The 11,765-nt window shown below is 69.4% G+C and overlaps 1 protein-coding gene across 1 annotated transcript; it reads left to right on the top strand.

Annotated features, from left to right (window-relative positions):
* Window positions 1–212: 212 nt before the first annotated feature.
* LFNG (LFNG O-fucosylpeptide 3-beta-N-acetylglucosaminyltransferase) lies at window positions 213–8,371 on the top strand. Its single transcript, XM_054564772.1, has 8 exons — window positions 213–641; window positions 4,854–4,902; window positions 5,460–5,559; window positions 5,677–5,830; window positions 5,928–6,013; window positions 6,483–6,648; window positions 7,017–7,102; window positions 7,273–8,371. The coding sequence occupies exons 1-8, from the start codon at window positions 213–215 to the stop codon at window positions 7,337–7,339; spliced, it is 1,137 nt and encodes a 378-aa protein (XP_054420747.1). The 3' UTR covers window positions 7,340–8,371.
* Window positions 8,372–11,765: the final 3,394 nt, after the last annotated feature.

Here is an 11,765-nt window from a genome sequence, read left to right as displayed (position 1 = left end):
GAGGCTCCGCCCCAAAAGGCAGTGAGCGCGTGGCGGGGGTGGAGCCTCGAGGAGCGCCCCGCCCCCGAGGGGTGGAGCCAGGGCCGAGAGGTTTAAGAGGACAGGGCGCTGGCGGAGCGCTGCTGGACGCGCTGCTGGACCCGCGGCCGTCCGCACGGCTGTGTGGGGCAGCGCGCACCGGGCTGGGCGCACCGGGCAGCGCGCACCCCACGATGCTCAAGCGCTGCGGCCGACGGCTGCTGCTGGCTCTGGCGGGCGCGCTGCTCGCCTGCCTGCTGGTGCTCACGGCCGACCCGCCGCCGCCCCCGGTGCCCGCCGAGCGCGGCCGGCGCGCGCTGCGCAGCCTGGCGGGCCCCGTGGGGGCGGCCCCGGTGCCGGGGCTGGAGGCGGCGGCGGCGCCCGGAGCGCTCTCCCGCGAGGTGCACAGTCTGTCTGAGTACTTCAGCTTGCTCACCCGCGCGCGCCGAGACGCCGGCCCACCGCCCGGGGGCGCCTCCCGTCCCGCCGACGGCCGCCCGCGGCCCCAGGCGGAGCCGCTCGAGCCCCGCGACGTCTTCATCGCGGTGAAGACCACCAAAAAGTTCCACCGCGCGCGCCTCGACCTGCTGCTGGAGACCTGGATCTCGCGCCACAAGGAGATGGTGAGCCCCCTTGGCCTGGGCAGGCGGGAGGGCGGGGTGAGGGGCCCCTGTCTCGCCCAGGCAGCGGCAGTGTTCCCGAGGCGCCGGGCGGCATCTCTGTTCAGCCACTGGGAATGGGCGCGGGCAGCGATGCCCGTCCGTCCCCTTCCAGCCCGGTGTGCCTGGCATGGCCACTCTCCGCGGACAGCTGTGGAAGTGTGGGAAGGGACCTGTCCCCTCAAGCTTCCAGAGCCCTGGATGGCGTGCGCTGACCTTGCACCTGCTTCCAATGCTTGGGGTTGGTGCCCTCGGATGCTTTGCAGGCATCGGAGTGCTCTAAGGGGGCGGTACAGTCCCCAGACCGCCCCAAGGCAGGCACTGCCGGGGGCATCCACCCCGGGCTCATAAGCTCCCCTGGGAAGGAAGGCTTTTCCCTTAGAGGGGTGGGGGGCAGGATCCCTGGGTGCAGGGCAGACCCCTCCCCAGCCCGAGTCTTTGCGGGAGAGGGGGTGGGGAACAGCCATTCCTGAAGATGCTCGAGCTGGGGTGGGGGTGGGTGAGCCCTGGGAAGTACATCTCTACAGAAAGAGCCCTGGGCTTTGGGGGGGTGTGCCGAGACCCTCTCCGCATGCAGTACAGGAGCGGGGAGCCTGGAGGCTGTGCTCCTACACCCTCCTGGAGTATCGGCGGCTTCCTACACATGCTTAGTAGACACACCCCACTTTGAAAACCTCCCCTGAGGCTCAGGAGTTGGCTGGCGGGGGCAGGACCTGGACGGAGTGCAGGAACAGAGCGCGGCCCGACCCGCGGAGGGGTGGCTCGGAGGTTCAGGGGACTAGCTGGGCTTTTGGGGTGAGGGGGAGGGAGCCTGGGCTGGAGTGGGGGCTCAGGGAAGATGCCACGCCCCTTCCTGCCTGTTTAAACCCTCCGGCCGCCGGGCCTGCTGGCCTCCCTGAGTCCCGTCCGGGGCAGGGTCCTGTCTGGTTCCGGTGTGGGGAGGGGGCCTGGGAACCCCACGGCAGCCCCCTGGGAAGGCAGCGTGCCTTTCCCAGGGGCTCAGCGGGCTGGCGGGAGGGGCGCGGGTTTTGTTTGGCTGTTAGGATTCCCAGCGCGGGGCGGCTCTCACGCCGGCCTCTTGGGCAAGGTAACAAAGCCCCTTTCTCCAGCCGAGAAAGGCCTCCGGCCTCTTGTGTGCAGCTATGCGCTCCATGGGAACCGCGCCGGCACTGGCCACTCAGGTTGCCTGGCGATGAGGGGCTCTTCCCCGCCCCCCCCAGTCCCCGTCCCTGACTGACGGTCCTGCTGGGGCTCCATCCCTGAGCCAAGCCCCTCCCCCCCACTCTGCGGCCCTGCTGTGTGACCTTTGGCAGCATCCAGCCCCCGCTGGGCTGTCCCCGCCCTGAGCACTTCAGTTGAACTTCGGGGGCTTTCTCCACCAGGAGGGATGTGGCCATGGGTCGCAGGTACCAGCCCCAGACAAGCTGGGTGACCTCGGGCAAGACCTGGGGCCTCTCTGATCCTCCAGCTCCTCATCTCTGAATGGGGAGGTGCCCTGAGGCCCTCACCCCGACCCAGATGCAGAGCTACCTGGGCTTCCATCCGGACCATCCGGACCCCTGACCCCAGCCAGGCCAGGCCAGGTCTGCCCCTGGCGTCAGCTTCTCTGTCCATGCAAACAAGAGCCCCCGCGGCGGAGGGTCCGCCTCCTGGCCTGCACAGGGTGATTCAGACCCTCCCGAGGGAGGAGAATCGAGGAAGTCAGGGCTGCGGTGGGGAAACCCGGAGAGGCTGAGTGAGCCTGGGGGGCGGGGGACTTCCTGGAGGAGGTGCCCTCTGAGCGGGACTGAGAGCAGAACATGTCCAGAGAGGGCCTGTGGGGCATCATGAGCCTGTGCTAAGGGGATGTTCGAGCCACTTCCAGTGATTGTAGAGACGGCGGGGGCCTGGGCAGCAGGGGCCACGCTGGGCTGGGCCCTGATGTCCAGGGCGAGGGGCCGGGCCTTTGGCCCCCACGGTCCTCCCCCGCCCTCCCAGGAGTGGGCCAGCCTGCGGTGGCAGCGGCCACAATGGCTGAGGGAGAGCTTGGCATCCTGTGTTTCTTTGAATCGCAGCTCCAGGAACAATGCCGCTTCCTGTGGGTGTCCCCCCACCCCCACCACCCTCGCCAGCCCTGCCGCCCTGCTCTTCCTCCTTCTGCCCCTTGTCAGGAAAGTGGGGAGGGGCCCGGGGTGTCTGGGTCCCTGGAGACAAGGCAGGCTGGGTTAGCGGCCCCCTGCCCCTGGGCAGGACCAAGGCTGGAGGCTGCCCCTCTCTGGCCTCAGTCTCCCTGCGGGTACGCTCGGGCAGCAGCCTTGCGCACGGCACACGTGAGTTCTGGTTACGCCCGTCGTGCTGAGCGGGAAACGAGCTCTGAGTGGCGGGTGAGGCCTGCGGCCCGTCCTCTCTGCGGCTGCTCTGATGTGGGGAGACGGGAGGCCTGGTACCCTCCCCCCAACAGCCCCACCCTGCCTAGCGCTCCTCCCCGGGGCGGCCTGGCTCTCGTGAACAAAGGTGACTTCAATCTCCATAGCCTTGGGCCCGGGTTTTAGGGCGCCACCCCGCGCGGGAGAACAGGCCGCGCTTGATCTCATTAAGAAAGCATTTTCCTTTTAATCCAGCGTCTGCACGGGCCGGCCTCAGCCTCCCACGGCATTCCTGGGCTGAGATGCTGGGGCACGGGTTGGGGGGGGCCGGGTACGAGTCTGTGCGTGCGGGCTGCCCGGGGGTGCCTGGCGGGCGGGCTGTGTGAGGCAGGGGGGTAGGGGGGGTTGTGGGTTGTGTGCAGAGGCTGTGGATGGAGCCTGCCGCCCTCCAGCGCTGAGCCTGGAGTTCCCAGCTCGTGGCCACACCTGAGTGTGTGCTCGGGTCTGGGGTCAGGTCGGGGCCCAGGTGCGGGCGGGCACCCCAGGTGGGCCCCACATCCCTGGGTGTGCGCTGTGAGCCAGGCCTGCACATGCTAGACCCTCCGTGAGACCCGCTCGCACACAGGAGGAAACCGAGGCCTGTAGGGCATGGGGGGGGGGTCTCCTGCAGCTGGTGCTCAGAGCAGGTGAGGGCCCCCGCCCCTGCCCCAGGCCCCAGGCTTTGCACTCAGCCAGGCCTGGGTGCGCCCGGCGGCACGCGCAGGGCGGGCAGGGCAGAGGAAGGAACATTCCTCCCTTGTGCCGACTGGCCCAGGCGGGCGCCGGCAGCTCCTGGCCCCGCCCCGTCTCCCCCCCCACCTCTTCCAAGGCGCAATCCTGGCAGGGGTGGCCTTGTGCTGGCACAGGGGAAGCCTTGATGTGGCTTCAGCCAGGCCTGCCTTCCAGCCCGGCTTCCTTGCCCCAGCGGCGGGAGGGGGATGCTGGGTGGCATGGACGCCGGGGTGCCGATCCGTCGCGGCCTGGGGCGTGTGCGGCTCCCTGCCTCCTCCCGGACCCTGGGCGTCTCCAGAGAACAGCGGTGGCTGCTTTGGCTCAGAAGGTGACCTGCCCACCGGTCACACAGCTAGGGATACGGGGGCCCCCCCGGCCTGATGGCCCAGCCCTGAGGACCGCAGTGCCGCGGCCGCACCCCTGCCCGCCGGACCTCGCGCCCGCCGCCCAGTTAACCAGGCCAGCTGTATGGTAATGGGCGGTACGGCCACTCTCGCTTAACGCGGCCCAGTTAAGGCCTGCCCGGCGCCCCTCGCCTGCGGCCCGGGACAAAGCTGGCGGACAACGCCTGGTGATTCACCCTCCCTCCGGGCCCTTTGTCCGCCAGGACTTGGCAGCCGCCCAGCCGAGGCCTTTGTCCTCGACTGATTGAGACTTGGCTTCCCAAAGCCGACCTCCTCCGCCTGTCCCCCCACCACCCTACGCCCCTCCTCCAGGTCGGGCGCTGTGTCAATAAGGGTGTGTGCCCCGGCAGGTGCGCTGGGCGGGCCTGGAGCCGGTTACCTGGCGGGCGGGCGGGCGGGTGGGGTGCCCCACCTGGCTCGTGCCAGCGCAGCTGCGGGGCGACCTTGGGCCCAGCTGTCAACAGGAGGGTGGGGTCTACATAAGCCCCGGCGCTGCTCGGCTCTTGCACGTGGGGAAACTGAGGCCCAGAGAGAGGCGGGGCGTGGGCGTGACCGAGCTGCAGCGGCTGCAGCGCCAGGGGGCTCAGCCCTGGCTCCCGGGGGCCCAAGGTCGGGGACACAGAGCCGCCTGTTCAAGGCCATGTTTCTCCTTCCAGACGTTCATTTTCACCGACGGGGAAGATGAGGCCCTGGCCCGGCGCATGGGTGAGCCCTGGGCTTGGGGAGGTGCGGGGGGCTCCACTCCGAGGAGGAAACCGCGCCCCCATCCTCCTCCGCTCCGGAGAGGTCGCAGAGGCCACGGGCAGTTTACTCAACTGGTTTGCTCAGTGCCCCGCCCCACCACTTGCCCCCCCCAATTCTCATGCAAATGAGGCCCTTTCAGCTCCCCGGCCCCTTTGAGCGGCTGTGGCCCCTTTGAGCAACAGGTGGCCGGTGCTGGGAAAAAGCAGCCTGAATGGGTAGAGGCGGGGCAGGGCGGCCGGCCGTGCGGGGTTGGGCTGAGGCGGGGGGCGTCACTGAGCCTGCGTCTAGCACGGGGCGGGGGTGGGGTGGGGCGGCGGGGGGTGGAGTGGTGGTGGTCTGAGCGGGGAGCCCGGCGCAGGGCACACAGCCTGACGGAACCCGAGGCGCACTGGGCCGGACGGCCGGACGGCCGCCCGTGCTCCCTGCCCGGCTCTCACGGGCAGCCGTGTGACTCCAGGCCGGGCCGTCTTTCCTGGCCCAGCTCGGACTGAGCTGTGGCCCACACCCCTTGTCCACAGGCAACGTGGTCAACACTAACTGCTCGGCTGCCCACAGCCGCCAGGCCCTGTCCTGCAAGATGGCGGTGGAGTATGACCACTTCATCGAATCGGGGAGGAAGTGAGTGCAAGCCCCTGGCTGGGGCCCAGGGCACGTGCCCCCCCGCCAGGCTCCCATCCCAGCAGCTCTCCCCTCTTGCACAGCGTGGACCCCACTCACACCCCTGCCTGCCCTCAGGTGGTTCTGCCACGTGGACGATGACAACTACGTCAACGTGCGGGCCCTGCTGCGCCTGCTGGCCAGCTACCCCCACACTCAGGACGTTTACATCGGCAAGCCTAGCCTGGACAGGCCCATCCAGGCCACCGAGAGGGTCAGCGAGAACAAGATGGTGAGCAGGCCGTGCACGATGCCTGAGTGAGCCGGGAGGAGGCTGAGGGTCCTGTCTGGCCTGGAGTGGGGTCTCACCACGTTGCCCTGTCCCGCAGCGTCCGGTCCACTTCTGGTTTGCCACGGGCGGAGCCGGCTTCTGCATCAGCCGCGCGCTGGCCCTGAGGATGAGCCCGTGGGCCAGGTGAGTGCCGGGGCCCAGGGCCAGCTGCTCTGCCGGCCAGGCTGCTCCAGGTCCTAGGTCCCCGCAAGCGGGGCCGGGCGTGGTCCCTTCCCAGGAGGGGTGTCCCCAACCTCACTGCAGGTCGAGTTGCAGTCCCCACCACTTCCCACCTCCTGCCGGCAGACACCCGGCTGTCGGCTGTCGGCACCAGGGCCAAGGGCCCTAGTGCAGGGCCCCTCACTGCCAGCAACTCCTGACTCGCAGCACGTCACCAGGCTGGTACAGAGCGGCGAGCCGTGCCGGCGCTCGGGGGGCAGGCGGAGCTGCTGGCAGAGAGCCCCCCGAGGGGCCTGCTCCCAGCGACTCGTCCACGTCTCTCCGAGCCCGGCCTCCTCGCTCTGTGCGGCCTCTGGCGGGCGGGGTCCTGCCCAGCTCCCGGAGGGCGGCAGGCTCCCGCCTCTGCTCATATTGCAGCCCTTCGCTCCCACAGCGGGGGCCACTTCATGAGCACGGCCGAGCGGATCCGGCTGCCGGACGACTGCACCGTGGGCTACATCGTGGAGGCGCTGCTGGGCGTGCCCCTCACCCGCAGCGGGCTGTTCCACTCCCACCTGGAGAGCCTGCAGCAGGTGCCGCCCTCGGAGCTCCAGGAGCAGGTGTGCCGACCGGGAGGGGGCCCGCCAGACGGGCGGGGGGCCGGGGCCACTGTTAAAACACAGGGGTCAGGAAAGGCCGCCCAGACCTCCAGGTGTCCCCGCCGGCAAATCCTCTGGTCTGCCCTTCTCGTCCTCTGGGCCTCTTGGGTCTTTCCCTGTGTCAGTGGGTGCTCTCGCCCGTAGCACTTGGCACCTTATTTTCTGGCTGCGCAGAGCAGGTGGGGCGTGGTGCCACGCGGCCCCTCGGCCTGCCTTGGCCCGAGGGGTGCAGGCAAGGCCGGCCCCTCGTCCAGAGCCGCAGGGCCAGCCCTGGGCGGAGCTGGGGCGTTGGGGCCGCGCCGGGCATCACTCTGCTCCTCCCCGCGCAGGTGACCCTGAGCTACGGCATGTTTGAGAACAAGCGGAACGCGGTGCACGTGAAAGGGCCCTTCTCGGTGGAGGCCGACCCGTCCAGGTGAGGACGCGGAGGCCCGGGGGAGGCTGGGGATCACCGAGGCCAGTGCCTGGCCAGTCTGGTGGAGGTGGAGCTGCATGTCCCTCGGTGTCTCTGTGCCCCCAGGATCCCTGCCCGGGGCAGAGGGGGCCCCGCCTCCCATGGACCGGCCCCTCACTCTGTCCCCACAGGTTCCGCTCCATCCACTGCCACCTGTACCCGGACACACCCTGGTGTCCCCGCACCACCGTCTTCTAGCTGCCTCAGCTGAGACCCCGTCCCCAGGCGCCCCTGGTATCCAAAGGGCCCGGGGACGCCCACTGTGCTGCCCTGGCCTCGTTGTCCGAGGCCCCCGGGGCCGAGCCTCCCTCTGTGAGTGCTCTGTGCCCATCTGCGTAGCAGGCTGCTGGCCGCCTGCTCTGCCCACAAGCAGACACGGGGGCCTGCCTGCCTGCCTTCACGTTCTGCGGTCAGCGGGCTCTGGAGCCGGGTCTGGAAGGGTTCACGTCAGAGGTCACTCTGGGGCAGTTTTATGTTACTCTTGTGGGTCTTTGGACCGCCCTGCCCTGGGCTGGGCACCCACCTCAGAGCCCCCAGGACAACTGAGCCCTTCAAGAGGCTGGGTTTGGGGGGCAATGGCCCAGCCTCCTCCTCCTTCTCCTTCTCCCTCTGAGCTCTGGCCTGGGCACCGTGGCACCGAGGAACAGCGACCCCTGCCCAGGTCCGCCGGCCCCACGAAGCCCCCAGCGGCCGGGCGGCCGGGTGTTCGGTGACTCCCCCAGCCCCCTGGGCGGGGCCTCCCCGCCCGCTCTTCCCTTTGTCTCCCCGAGAGGCGGAGTCAGAGCTGAGCATGTTATCTCCTCTCCAAAGTAGAGAGAAAGTCGCCCATAGTGGGCGTGTCTGTAAATATTGTGACAGTATTTTTTTTACTGTGCTTGTTTTTCAAGAGGGTGAGTAAAAAGGCAGGTGTTTTTGTCTTTGTTTTTGGGGAGCGGGGGAGGGTGTGATATCTTTTCTGTGGATCAGAAAAAGCAGCAGCTGCCCTCGGGGTCACCTCCGTGGCCGAAGCCGCGTTGTCTCACGCTCCGTGTGTTTCTGGGTCTCTCTCCATCGACCTGCCTCCCGCCGCCCACTGGGCGCACCTGGCCCGGGCGCGTGTTCTGTCTTCTGTGTATCTTTCTGCAAAGACATAGCTAGGAAAACGAACAATAAGGGAAAAGTTCTCAGGGAATCGAAGCGTGGTTGCTATGGTGACGTCCTTTGCTGTGAATAAAGGTGCTCTTCGGGGCCATGTTCTTGGGGTCCTGGTCTGTCTGAGATTTGCACTCACAGTGGGGAGGGGAGTAGAGGGGGCCCTGCTGTGGCCTGGCCTGGGACCCCTGACCTGGCTTCGTACCCACAGAGGACGCGCTCTGGTCCCATTTTGCAGACGGGGAAACAGGCTTGGCGTGGGTGATGTCCGAGGTCAGGCAGCTGGGGTGGTGAAGCCCTCAAACTTGGGGGACCTTGGCCCCCACCCTCCGTGCCCAACGCTGCGAGCGCTCATCCCCTCCCCCCAGGCCCTGGGGGCCGGGCCAGGACTCGGGGGGCCCGTGTCCTGCAGAGGGCAGCCCTGAGGGGCTGACGCGGCGCTGGCAGGGCTCTCTGCCCCTCGCACCTGGGAGTTCCCTGCCCACGCCTCCCGCAGGGGCCAGGCAGCCCTCGTTTCCCCCTGCACCTCACCGCCCTGGGGGCTCTGCCCGGCTCGGCCCCCAGCGGCCCCCAGCTGCCCCGGGCTCCAAGCCCCCTCCTCCCACCTCCACCCGCCCCAGGCTCACCCCATCAACACAGTGGAGAGCCATCTCCTGTCCCCACCCCAACCTACTGGGGCCAAATGCCACCTCCACCCCCACGGTCCCGGGCTCATATCAGCTCCCTCGCAGCCCTGGCTGGTGGCTGCCCTGGCCTGGACCCGAGTCCCCCCCCACCACCACCACCCGCCACAGACAGGCCTGAGTCCGCGGCGCTGGCTTCCGGGAGGGCGACCGGGCCGGTGGGAGGGGAGGGGGCCCCATGGTCTCCCGACACCACCATGCACCCTGCTGGGGTGGGGGCGGGGGCGGGGCGCGGCAGCGGCCACATCTCGTGGGGTGGTAAGGGGAAGTGACACAGCCACCGCGGGCACAGGCCCGGGCCCCTTCCTGCCTGGGTGAGTCAGAGATGCCTTCGTGGGTCAGACGGGGGCCCAGGGCTGCCTCAGGCAGCTGGCACCCCCTCTCCACGGAGCGAGGGGGCCCCCGGGTGCCGGTGTGGCAGGTGCGGCCCTTGTCCACATCGGGGCTGTCCCAACGGTCCCCGAGTCAGGGGCGCTGGGTCGGGACGACAGGGCAGAGGGGCACCGGGCAGGCGGACGAGGTCCGGCCCCTTCCAGAGCCTCAGCCGCTCCGTCTGAGCAATGGGGACAGCGGTAAATGCAGCCCAGCTGCTGGTGCTCTGGGGCTGGCCGGGGCCTTGGGGGCCCAGGCCAGTGGCACCGTGGCCTTGTCTTCTAAGTGAGGCGCTGACAGCTGCCAGGAAGGGAAGTTCTCTGTCTTCAGAAGGGGAAGCAAGGCTCCCCCACCCTGCCGCGCAGATGAGTCATGGAGTTAGAAGAGGGGACCTCGGCAGGCCCCACCCTCTCGTGGCATCATCACCCCCAACCCACACACACTGGGTGGTGGCCGGTTGGAAAGGGTCCTCCTGACTGGCCCGAGGGGCTCCCTGTCCCCCAGCCGGGCCCCTCCCGAACGGCTGTAGCTTTCAGGAATAAAACGTGAGACCTCCGTGCGCTGGCCGCTGGTGCTCACCGCCCCCCGCCACCGCTGGCTTCCGGGCGGCCAGGTCTGGGAGGGGCTGAGGGTGCCCGGGTGGGGCCCCTCTCAGCTCAGTTAGAACTTCCTTTCCACTGGGCTGACGTGACCGGCTTCCCCGAAGCGGCGTCAGCTGGAGCAGGGGGCCTGCCGAGCTGCCGTGCGCCGAGGGGGTGCTCCAGGTCCCGGCCAGCCGGCACGGGGGCGGCGGATCCAGCCCGGCGGATCGAGCCGCCCGCAAGGCTGGGAGGCGGGGGACAGCTCGGGTCTCCAGGACCCTGGCCCAGGCCGCCCCACCAGCAGCAAGCAGGGCCTGCTGAGGTGGGAGGCTGGACCCTGCTGGCGGCTGCGGCCCATCCTGCCCTCTCGGCGGCGGGGGTCCAATGGTAATTGGTGGCCCGGGCCAGCCGCATCCTTCAGTCAGACCAGCTGGTCCTGCTGCTGCCTTGCCAGCCGTGCTTGGAGGTGGCCCCCTCCCATGTCCTCTCTGGGCCCTGGGCCGGACCCACGGCTAGGCGACACCCAGGCCCCTGCAGGTTGCCACGCTGAGTTTGGGGGCTGGGAGCCCCCCCACCCCACGTTGCTGGGTCCCCTCCTGCACAGCACCCCATGGACCTTGGGCGCCAGCTGCTGGCCAGAGGTGGTGGCTTCTTCGCCTGTCCGAATCCACCTTCCCCAGAGAGCTGGGTCCAGATCCGTGGGTGCAGCCCCCAGGGGCGGGGCGGGGAGACCCTTGCCACAGCCTGCAGCCCCACTCTTGCTCTTAAAAATCCGCATCACGGATCTCAACATTAGGACCAATATTTGGTCTGAGCAATGTGCGTGAAGTCCAGAGGCCGTTCCTGCCACTGTCCCGCCCCGTGGCTCTGGGGCAGGGCTGGCGGGCGCCTCTCCTCGCGGCCCGGCCCAGCCCAGCGGACTCCCGGGTCCTCGACCTCAGCCACGGACCTCCCACTTCGGCCCCAGCGTGGCAGTCACAGCCGAGCCCAGACCAGCAGCTGGGAACACAGCTTCTCAAAGGGCTTCCAGTCCGGCGGGAACTGAGGGGCGGGGCGGGTCTTCCGCAGCCTCTGCCCACCAGTCCTGCCCCGCCTCCCGTCCTCGAGGCCACGACCCCTCGGTCGGCCCCCACTCCGCGGCCGCTCCCCAGGCCTTGCCCACCCCACAGCAACATCATCCACTCTGCTCCCCCTGCCGCCCAGGGGTTCCTCCGATTTCCTGCCCCCACGGCACCCCTCACCCCTCACCCTTCAAGCCCTCCCGTGGCTGAAGTCCCAGGTCGGCCATGCCCTTGACCTCGCCTGGCCTCACCTTCCCCTCCCTCAGCCTCTTGTCCACACAGGCCCAGCCTCTGGCCTGACCCACTCTGTGCAGCCCTTCCCTACTCAGCTCCCACCCCCGGACAGTGGCAGGAAGACCTCCCCTGCCAGCCTCACCCCGAGCTCGGGGCCGGGAGCCTCGGGCCTCACGGAACCCCGCCCCCGGCCGCGTGGCTCTCCTGCAGCCCGGGGTGACAGGCACCCACCACTCCCGCCCCGCCCCGCCCCGCCCCCGGCCCCGGCCCCGGCCCCCTTCCCATCTCCTCTGCTGCTGGTGGCCGTCTCCGCACAGCAGTCCACGTCCCCTCGGGCCCCTCCACTGCATATCCAGATTGCAGAGTGGGCTTTCCTTCCACGCATGAGACAGGAGTCGGGCACAGGCCTCCCAGCCCTCACGCCGCAAGGCGGCTGCCGCCGCGCAGCGGCCCAAGGCCCCGCCCCCAAAGCCGGGTGGGCCGCCCACTCCAGCGCTTCCCCACCCCAGCGTCCGCGCACGCACGTGGCAGCCCTGCCCACAGACTCCTCCGGCGGGAGTCG

Source organism: Pteronotus mesoamericanus, unplaced genomic scaffold (genome assembly GCF_021234165.1).
Source record: "Pteronotus mesoamericanus isolate MK-2021 breed Mesoamerican mustached bat unplaced genomic scaffold, CSHL_Meso_final contig_1, whole genome shotgun sequence".
Lineage (NCBI taxonomy): Eukaryota > Metazoa > Chordata > Mammalia > Chiroptera > Mormoopidae > Pteronotus > Pteronotus mesoamericanus.
This window is presented reverse-complemented; position numbering and strand designations above follow the sequence as displayed.